Source organism: Natator depressus, chromosome 25 (genome assembly GCF_965152275.1).
Source record: "Natator depressus isolate rNatDep1 chromosome 25, rNatDep2.hap1, whole genome shotgun sequence".
NCBI classification, from domain to species: Eukaryota; Metazoa; Chordata; order Testudines; family Cheloniidae; genus Natator; species Natator depressus.
The window spans coordinates 8,355,739-8,367,085 of NC_134258.1; the positions used below are offsets into that span (position 1 = coordinate 8,355,739).

Genomic DNA, 11,347 nt, shown 5'->3' on the forward strand with positions numbered 1-11,347 from the left:
AATTTATAAGAGGGTGGGGGTCGCACTCAGAGGCTTGCTATGTGAAAGGGGTCACCAGTACCAAAGTTTGAGAACCACTGAGCTAGAGAAAGGCCCCCAGTACATCAGCCCTGGCAGGATTGAGCATGTGCAAGGTCACAGCTTCAGTCAGTGCAGACTTCACGATTAAACAGAAGTGACCCAATTTACAGCCCTGCCCATACTCGGACAGAAATCAAGAAAGCAGCCAACAGCTATTGCTAGCAAGGTCTAGTTTTGCTACCCCCAAACAGCGGGGATGAGGATTTTCCCCTAACCGAACCAAATCTGCTATCACCACCACGGCCATGTCTACAAAAGGAAATTTTAATGAAAAATAAATAAATAAAATACGAGCCCTCACATTCACCTGAATCAGTATTAGCAGAAATGGGAGCTCTAGTATAGACAAGACTGGCAGTTTACATCACTTTGTACTACTGTGTTAGGCCTTGTCCACACTAGAAAGTCGTACTGCTTTAACAATGCCACCCTCCGTCCCACAACTCAGTGCTATCGGTATAAAGGTGATTATACCAGTACAGCGGTCATCATACAGGAAGGGGGATGACTGTACTGGTGTAAGAAGAGAATACCTAGCTCCTATGCAGTAGATCTCAAAGTAATTTACAAAAGGTCGTCACAGTATCCTTATCACCATTTTACATGTGGGGAAACTGCGGCAGAGGGCAATGAAATGACTTGCCCATGGTGACCCAACAGGCCAGCGACAGAGCTGGGAATAAAACCCAGGTCTTCTAAGTCCCATTCCAGTGCTCTAGCCACTAGGCCACCTTTATACCAATATAACTGCATCCATCCTAGGGCCTGTACCGGTATAACTCCACCGATTAATACAAATAAATTTAAAAAAAAAAAAAAGGCAGGGGAGGGAGGAATCACACCCCATCCAACATAATTATACCAGTACAACTTTCAAGGGTAGACTAGGCCTCAGTTAAACCTGCTATGGGGCAGGTCTGATTTAACTTAAGATCAATAAGGGTTAGATATTTATATGGATATCAAGAGTTATCCTAAGCAATGCCACCAGAAGTTTTGGAATGGATATTTGGCTTAAACTGTGAGGCACAAAGTTTAAGCCAATCTCTCACTGTTAGCGAGCAGGATGAGACCTACACGGGAGGTGGATTATTCCCTTCCCCCCTCCCCACCCCATCTACCTACTGCAGGGCTCTTACACCTTCCTGTGAAACATCTGGTACCTAGCCCCTGTCAGAGACAGGATACTGGCCTAGAAAGACCTTGGGAATTGCCAGACTGGATCAGACCCATGACCGACACAGTGGTAAGAGTGCTCCAATGGTTTTTCCAAGCTTGCTCCCAAACCCAGATGCTGAAACTCAAAACCAAACAGAAATCTCGAGACTGTTTCTTCTCCTCGCTCTAGGGAGAAATCTGCATCTTTTTTTTAAAAGAGGGACATTTAACTGTGAAGCAGTTCTGGACAAGAAGGACTTGTTCTGCATGCACACAGGATAACTTTTCACCACCGGAAACACGTTGCCAGGACGGGTTGTTCTGGGTCGGGTTTGGGTTTTTTTGTTTTTTTGCTAAAAGCTCCCTTGCTTGCTGCTGCCTGGGAGCCTGGCAGCTTCACTCACGAAGAGTGCAAACCACGGACAGAGAAGCCAAAGGCCTCTCTAAGGAACACAGTGGGGCAGGATCAAGTCCTCTTCATGGCCACCAGCACCGCCTTGCTCAGCTAGAAGAGGATTTGGCAACGTCTATCGTTGGTAGGGAGAGGATCCCACACTCACTGGCACAATAATGCAGTTTTTTTTTTTTTTAAGGGAGGGAGGATTGCTAGATTCCTTTGTAGGCTTAAATTCTTCATACATCTTGCCCTGTTTAACAGCAGAAATTAAATAGAGCTTTTTAAGAAAGCCACTGCCAAATCCACATGTGTGGAAGATCCAATGCCTCCGTGAGAGCCAAAACATAACTAATCAGCCTGTGACGTCTTCTATTCTCACCCTTCACCTCAGGAGCACAGCAGAAGTGGGTGGGATACTGTGCGTGCGTGCAAGGGAGAGAAACAAGGGAAACAGAATGGGTGTGATTGGTCCCTACCCCCCAGAGAGAGAGAGAGACTGTAGCTTGAGCAACTCAAACACCTCAGAGCAGTTAGCCATGTCCATCCTCAGAAAGAGAAGTGCAGCAAGACAGATTCCCTTCCTCCCACCTCACTGTGAAACATGCAATTCACTTCTGCAACCATGCCACGAACACTGGCAGCAAGCCTCAAATTAAACTAGGTTTTGCCAGAATTAGATCAGTTTCCAAATCTTGGCGGCGGCAGCAGCGGGGAGATGTGAGAAAGGACTCCAGATGCAATTGTGCAGACTCCTTATCTCCTGTTTTTTAAAATGCCCTCGGACACAGTCCAAATATTCAAATAAGGCGAAAAGGGAGGGACAGGCCACCAACAAATTTCTGCACTGTGGCTATTGCTCACTTCAGTTCTGTGAGGCTTTAACATTCGCACAAGTGCACAGAACCTGGGATCAGTGCCTGTTTTACAAAATGAACTGAAAATATTAGAAACAAAAAACCCACCACCAACCAAAGAAGTGGGAATCCAACTCATTTTAGATATGCCCACCTGAAGAAAGCTTTCATCACAAGTTCCAGAGTGATGTATTTAGTCTGGAGAAACACCTTGCTTTTGACTCAGAGATGAACTTTCACATCTATTTGCTCTGCTTAAAACACCACAGCGCTCTATGACAGTGAAATCCTCCAACAAGAGATTCCCAGCCGACCTTTCCCCTTGGACTATCTTAAAGCACTGATCCAGGAGTTTTAAGTAGCCAGGAGGAGTGAAGTCTTCAGCAATCTATTAGTTTGTTTTTCCTTTTAAGCAAAGTTCTTTTTCATAAACGTAACCAAGAAAGGAGACAAAACCACTTAGCAAACATACTTGGATTAAACTGCACTTCACTAGAACTGTTTGTTTACGCTTTGTGCCTGGAAAATATAACAAGTCTATTGGTAGCTGAACACCGTGTATTTCCCTATCACTTTAAATGGGGGAGAATGCATACTGTTTAGGGATATCTGAGGGGTGCTCTCCCCACAGAAAATTTTGTTGATACTTGGTGCATTCCAGTGATGATCTAAAAAAAGGGTTCACTTCAGAAGTATTAATAAAAATCAAAGGGATAAGTCATCTCTGACCGGGATGGTTAGCAGAAGCCAAGAGGACAAGGGAGTTTGTGAATTCCATGAGAAGCAGGAAAGTCATCCCAAGACTCACTTAATTTATCTGAAGAATTTTGGATCCCATCACTGATTTGTGGGTAGGATTCCTTTGTAATGAAAGCCTGAACACAGAATTTTTGAACTCAGTACCATGGTTTTTACCTGTCCTACTGAGGGAGTTTTTAAATAACTATTTGGCTAATATGTCATTAATAATTTGCACAGGTTTTCTCGCAGAATCTTAAGGTCGCCATTTCCTGTAAAACACCCCCCCTCCCCGAAATCCCAGATTTCGCCAGATTCACATACCACAAAGTCTTTTCCAGTTCCTGATGCCAGCTACTATCAAGGAAGAGGGAATTTCCTGAGGTTATGCTGCAGCTTGTTGCTGCCCTTTACTAGACCCTAGGTACAACCAGGGCCTGTTATTCCTAGTTACAATCCCACCTTCTGGTCCAGCATTTCACTCCTCTTGGTACCTTCCACAGTCTTCCCAACTTCCTCCAAACTTTTTTTTCTTCCCGTCTTTTCAGATTTGTGACTTATTTTTTTAAATTTTAACTCAATGTTCAGAGAAGTGCAACACATGAGCATTGGCCTGCTAAACCCAGGGTTGTGAGTTCAATCCTTGAGGGGGCCATTTGGGATCTGGGGCAAAAATTGGGGATTGGTCCTGCTTTGAGCAGGGGGTTGGACTAGATGACCACCTGAGGTCCCTTCCAACCCTGGTATTCTATGATTCTATGATCTTATAGTTATGCCATTTAGAGTTTTCTATCCAATAACCTTAAGTTGTACTTGCGCCTACTGACTAGAGAACTACTGCAATTCACTCACAATAAACTGCCCATTACAAAACAAGTTCAAAACATAAGAAAATTCTCACTCACTACTTGCAGTGCACCTTTGAAAGGTGCACATATAGCAATGAAATATACAGAAGCACTAGTAGACAATCACCCTGGAACACACACCTCTCCGCTTACTGGCCCAAGTGGAAGACTCATTTCTCTGAGAGACCATTTCCACTAAACACCACATGGCCTATTTGAATTTTAGAAGTGTTTATACATAGGAGGAATTAAGATGACACCTCAGGTGACAGAATAGCTTCTTGATCATCTTCCTGAGTTCAGAACAAACAAGTAGTCATGGTGATGGTATAAAAGCCTAAAGAGCACAGAGTAGCCTAGGAAATAGATCACTTTGGCATCTTATTGTTTCTCTTGTGGATTTGACATGCAATTTAAAGAGGACCTATATGCCACATCCAATACTTGTCAGGAAAAGAACTACACACATACAAATTTAGGAACTCAGAGTATTTCTCTTCTCTCTTTGCTGAGGGGGGAAACCCAAGACACCAATATTGTAGAATGTGGCAGTGGACAGCTCTTATCTACCATTCCTCCCCCTTCAAAACAAGGAAACACTACAGCATTCCTGCCACAATCGTATTACAAACACAACTGCGTCCTTATTTCCACACACAGATCTCTACTACAATTTCACAAGAATAGGATCACCAAGTCACTAATTTGATTGAGCTCATCTTTTTTTAAACCAAAAACATTTAACTTCTGAATTAGACTTCTGCATCCCATGGTGATTTACTCCATCCCTTCTCTGCACTTCCAGAACAAACTCGTTCCCAGTGAAGAGACAAGACAGATGGAAGTCACGAAGAATGGTGGCTATAAAGCAAGTAGGAATTGAGGGGGAAGAAGAAATGGATGCAAGAATAATAAGCAGCCATCTGTTTTACCTGCTGCCTCCCTGTGCACATCTTTGTTTATATCAGAAAGAACATTACAGTGAGCCTACATCATTTTCACCAAAATGCACAACAAATCTCATTAACGAAAGGTAACTCAGTATGCACTAGAAAGGCTAGATCTCTTGTGAGAAAAGGTGGAGACACTCAGCACAGGCAGACTTAAGATATTAACATAGATATTTTCCTGGAAGATGAAGCCATGTATAGTCAGCTGGCAGTGCCACAGCCAACCTGAAGCTTTTAATTCAGAAATATCTCCCTTTGCTGTCACAAACCCCTCCTCCGCAGCTACAATTTCAAGCCATCTTCCTTTCAACATCAGCCCATTCTAGCCAGCCTCAAAAATAAACTGAGGTAAAGCAATGCAGTGTCAAACCATTCAGAGACTGGGTCAACACTCAAGAAGAATCTATTTTCCAGGTAGGGAGCAGCACTAGTACTGGACACACATACATGGACAACAGCAGAGAAATCTGAACGGGGGGCAAATGGTGATGCCAGGAATTAAAAGGCACCACGTTAGCTGAACCCTGATGCTCCAGAATCAGTGTGAGTGCAAGTGTCCGAAGGTGTAATGGGGAAAGACTTTCTGAGGGTGCAACTGTAAGGAATCTGTGGAGAAGCCCCTGTAGGCGTGCAAGTGTTGGATAACAGAGCCAGGGGAGCACCTCTGAGTGTCAATATGAGACTGGGAACACAGGCCCCTAAGGCTCCATGCACAAGACTTCCCAAACTTGGCCAACATTTGCCAAGCTTGCCACGCCAGTGAAGCGTATCTCAACTGGGGACAAGTATCGGAGAAGTAGCCGTGTTAGTCTGGATCTGTAAAAGTGGCACCTTATAGACTAACAGACATATTGGAGCATAAGCTTTCATGGGTGAATACCCACTTCATGGGATGCAACTGGGGACCTGCAAGAGAGGGGAGGCAACCTGCTGTAGATGTGTGCGGGAGGGGATCTGTCACGAGGAGTGGGTGGGGTGGGGGGCAGGGTCAGTCTGTGGGTCTCTCACCTGGCTCGCTTTGTAGAACTGCTTCTTCAGCCCAGCCACAGACATGCTGCCTCCTCTCCCAGCCTCGGGGGGGCCCAGGCACCGACCAGCCCTGCACCGACCAGCACCCAAGACACACAGACAGCCTGAGACCCAGGACAGACAGACCGACCACAGCCTGGTCGGGGAGAGCCTGACACAGGGACAGACAGACAGGCGAGACCGTGGACAGCCCCAAGCCTGAGACCCAGGACAGGCAGACCCGAGCCCGAGGGGAACACGAAGGCAGACAGACAGCGCCGGACACAGGGACAGACAGACCCGAGGGGAACACGAAGGCGGACAGACAGCGCCGGACACAGGGACAGACAGATCCGAGGGGAACACGAAGGCGGACAGACAGCGCCGGACACAGGGACAGACAGACCCGAGGGGAACAAGAAGGCGGACAAACAGCGCCGGACACAGGGACAGACAGACCCGAAGGGAACACGAAGGCGGACAAACAGCGCCGGACACAGGGACAGACAGACCCGAAGGGAACAAGAAGGCGGACAAACAGCGCCGGACACAGGGACAGACAGACCCGAAGGGAACACGAAGGCGGACAGACAGCGCCGGACACAGGGACAGACAGACCCGAGGGGAACAAGAAGGCGGACAGACAGCGCCGGACACAGGGACAGACAGACCCGAGGGGAACACGAAGGCGGACAGACAGCGCCGGACACAGGGACAGACAGACCCGAGGGGAACACGAAGGCGGACAGACAGCGCCGGACACAGGTGCGGACGGACGCCCCAGCAGCCCTGGGAGAGCGCCACAGACAAACAGACGGACACAGCCCGGCTCCACGCGCAACGCCTCCTCTGCCCGCTCCTCTCCGGAAGTTACATGGCACCCCGCCGCACACTTCCGCCTCTGCCCAGGCCGGAAGCGGGCCAGCCCCGCGGAGGGACTTATGGCCACTTTGCTAGAGCGTCACGCCAGGAATCATTCCGCCCCCTGCCGGCCCGGGGGAGCGAGATCCACGGTCTGGCTAAGCCACTACCATAGATATGGGCGCGTGAGAGAATGTCCCAACCGCAGGACCATAGAAAGTGTGGCCGCGGCTAGAGAGTCACCCTGCAGACGATGTGCTGCTACAACGCCCCCTGCAGGCAGCAGTACCATAGCGTGAGACCCAGTAACAAACGTAGGCCAGGCTGGGACAGCAGGTGTACTGTGTACACTTGTGATTAACAGCTATCACTATTATTATCACTATTGAGCAACAGAATTATTATAATTCCCATTACTAATAGCTCTACTTTTGATCACTATTATCGTTTTCACCATGACCAAGTAAAACAGCTATTATTTTCACTACTGTCACGATTCCAATGGTTTTATCACTGCTAATTTTCTCATCACCATTATTGCAATGATTTACTATTAACTATCAAAACTGAGGAGCATTATTATTATTTATCATTTACATACTGCCAACAGTGCCCTAAGCATATTATAGATGGTATGAAGTCACAGTCCTTAAACAGAAGACCTTTCACTCTCAGAGCTCAGTCCTTCAAACACATAGCTCCCCCACCATCCGGCAAAGGCTTATGGAGTTGCTTAACTTTTTGCATTGTGAGTAGGCCCACTGACTTCATAGGCATAACCATTGATGGGACTAGTCACATTAGTAAAGTTAAGCATGTGTATAAGTGTTTCTAGGATTGCAACTACTTAAAGTGATTAGTTTTACCAGCACAATCCCATTATTCCATATTATTTCTTGGTGTCCCAGGAAATTCTTTTGGAACACCTGATATGTTCTGGTTTTTAATTTCATAAATCAGAACCTTAGGTTTGTTCAAGACTTGTTATACCGGGTAGCATTAGTTCTAACATCAGAACCAGTCCAGAATCAGAAACAAACAATCCAACAGAACAAGCAGTCAGTGTAATTAACTGTTTGGAGTGAAAAATCCAAGCTAGTCTTTTGATTGCAATGAATGTTGACGATACATGATCAGTGTTTCACAATAAATGCATTCCTAACACTGAATTCCTGGAAAAAAATCCTCCACCCCAAGAAATATGCCCACGGTTGAAAAAGAAGCTAGCAACAGTTTGTTAAGTGCATGTTTGTCTCATTTGAATATTTCGCAACCCTAAAAAAGGTTGCCACAAAATTGTCCCTATTAGGCACAACCACTTTTTCACCCCAAACTCTGTTTCTTCTCCCCGGAGATGAGTTCCTACAACTCTATCTGTTCTATACCTGGAGAAACAAATATGAAAAGGTTTCTCCTGTTCCCTTTTTCGTGTGTGTGGCTGTTGCGGGGTGGGGGCTTTTTGGGTTTTTTTTTTTCTATGCATTTTTTAAATTTACTTTGGTGTAAATCTGAGATTAACTCCATTGACTGCAGTGGAATTATTCCAAATTTACACCAATATCATGGAAAACAGAATTTGACCTTGTAGCTTGTGCTTTGTCTGGGTTTAATGTGCCTGCCTGAAATCACAAATTGGACAAGATTCAGCCACTGACACCTCACTACTTTCCGCTCCACATATAAAATTCACTTTCAACATAGCTTTCCCCTTAAGCAACACATGGCAGATACACCACCACAGCATTCCATCTGCAGCTATGTTACTACTTCACTGTCATCCTGAGCTGCTCACTAAGAATACTAGCTTTTGATATATCAACCCTGAAGCACCAGAGACAGCGTATCATAGATCATAGGATTGGAAGGGACCTCGAGAGGTCTTCTAGTCCAGTCCTCTGCACTCAAGGCAGGACCAAGCATTAACTAGACCATCCCTGACATGTGTCTGTCCAATCTACTCTTAAAAATCTCCAATGAGGGAGGTTCCGCAACCTCCCTAGGCAATTTATTCCAGTGTTTAACTGTCCTGACAGTTAGGAAGTTTTGTGCAAGTGTCTCAGAGAGAGGACAGGGACACCCCTCTGAGTGTAAAAGCCTGGGCACGTGTTCTGTTTTTGTGCATGAGACTTTCCATATGTGGTCAACATGTGCAAAGCTTGTCACACCAATGAAATGTAACCGAACTGGAATGAGACCGGGCATGCAAGGAGTGTATGCAGTGACTGAGAGTGAGTCCGTAATCTGCTTCTTCCGCCCAGTCGCAGACAGGCTTCCACCTCTTCCAGCCTCTGGAGCTGAACACCATCTGGCCCAGCATAGATAGGCCAGAGCCAGGGAGACACAAGAATAGACAGAACAGACTGCGAGACACAGGGACAGACAGATGGACATACCAAATCGAGATTCAGACACAAGGCGACAGACAGATGGACTCCCAAGTTGCCTGGGGCGGAGCTTCCCAGACAGACAGACAGACACCACCCACTCCCAAATGTTACAGACCTAATACAAAATCCCGGCCTCCACCAGCACAGCCGGGCATCATTCCATGAGTCTGCCCTGTCATCATCTCACTCCAGAAGTTTCTGGCCTTGGGGTTATGCCTCCTCAGAGGTCTGGGGCTTCTGGGGTGCCTAATGTGAATTGAGCCAACCTGACAGGGTGCACTGTGAGGCCTCTGAGGACCCCTGGGGGGCACAAGCCCATGGGCAACACAGGGCCCTGTCAGACACAGTTCCCTCTAGAGAAGTGGTTCTTAACTTGGGGTGCATGCACCCCCTGGGGGTGTGAGATGCCCTTTCTGGGGGTGCGAGACATGCCAGATTTTTTTAGAAGGTAAATAATTGAAAACACAAATTAAGCACAGGCACGTAAGTACAACATTGGCAGGTCCCCTTCGGTTTGCCTCATGTGGGACCATGCTGCCCTGCTTCACACCTATGGCTATTGGATCTCTGAGTTTTCTCCCACCTCCAGTGCATCGGGGCTGACGCCTCTGCAATAGGGGGGAAGATTGTCGCCAACACCCCAACATGCTGGGTGAAAACAGAGGTTATAACTGGTTTATGCTATGATGTAGATCCAAGCCACAGTTCTGATTGGATTCCTGCTTTAAGTGCAAAATTTCAGGTCACTTTGTAACTTTGTCAGACTTCTGGTTTTGGCAGAAATTTTGCAAATAAATAATAAATAAAATGATCAGCCTGAGGCAGACACCCAGTTTGGAAAATTTCAGCAGAAATGGTTAAAGTTCGGTAAACTTATAAGCACAACAACAAGGTCTTATAGTGGGAAGTGTGTGGCAAATTTAAGAATAGGCTTGCTTGCCAAACAGTCCTGCCTGTAATACCAAAAATGGCCAATCTTCAAATATTTAGTTTTTAAAATTAGGTATTTTTTCAAAGAATAAACGTCCCAGGAAGCCTGGTTCTACCCACAATTACTGTTATTCAAACACTGAGGCAAAAACAGAAATTACACAAACTCCTGCTTCAAATCCCGATCTCCATAGAACCTCAACTGTGAGTTCCTGATGATGTCTCTATGAAGCATTCTGCCTACTTGGCTTTCTGAGTGCAGGCTTCAGGATTCTCTGTATATTGCTTCAGAAGCCCCATTAACGACGATCTTTGCCTTCCCTTTGCAATGGTGCCCACTTTTGCTCAAATAAATTGGTTAGTCTCTAAGGTGCCACAAGTCCTCCTTCACTTTTGTTAGTGGGCACGAAAGGGCAGACTGCATTTGGACCACAATCTGTCCTTTCCTGGGAATTGAAGTCACTTGCTCTGCTCTTCAAAAACCGTCCCAAACCCAAAGGAGTTCAAAATAAGCTCTAAATTGTTGTGAATTCTTTACATTGTCTTGAATGCACTTTTCTCTGTGATTCTTGCTGCGTCTGCGTTATGCTAGAATTTTGGCTAAACTCTTTGTATGAGTTCTTAAACAAATGCTCATTAAAGTCTGACTGGATGCCTTGATAGTTTGTATCTGACTCTAGTTCACCACTTTTTGATAATATGAGGCCTATAGGACTGGATTGGCAGAACTGACCTGAGAAATCAATACTTCTTTCCTATGGGCAATAAACATATGGTATAACAAGTCCTTTTCAATGACTTCCAGATAAAGGAGTAAGTGAATAACTAGTAACACTCAGAATTAAATTATTAGATTGATGTAAATAGGTCCAAATACTGCACCTGCAAAATTTGCCCCAGTGTTCGTGAGCAATCAGTTCATTTCACATTCATACATATAGAGTTACACACACCAGCCACTGCATGTTTTCCCCACCCTAAACCATTTGTGTGCATGCATGCTCACTTACATTGCAGAACCCCTCTACATAACTGCTCAGGAACCTGGGGATGGTGCCACAGGATTTTTTGGGTTTGTGCCAATAGGAAACTAAGTCCCCTTACATTCTTCACTACCCCTGTGCTCATATACTGG

The 11,347-nt window shown here is 45.8% G+C and overlaps 1 protein-coding gene across 2 annotated transcripts in view; it reads right to left on the reverse strand.

Moving 5' to 3' along the window:
* Nucleotides 1-6,916, reverse strand: part of SH3GL1 (SH3 domain containing GRB2 like 1, endophilin A2) — a 50,471-nt gene extending 43,555 nt beyond the window's left edge. Inside the window, exon 1 of one of the 2 annotated variants that reach the window (XM_074939750.1) lies at nucleotides 6,035-6,916. In XM_074939750.1, the coding sequence (XP_074795851.1) occupies nucleotides 6,035-6,079 (45 nt within the window). In that variant the 5' untranslated portion in view covers nucleotides 6,080-6,916. The remainder of the gene's footprint in view (nucleotides 1-6,034) is intronic. The other variant, XM_074939749.1, reaches the window with a different exon arrangement.
* Nucleotides 6,917-11,347: the final 4,431 nt, after the last annotated feature.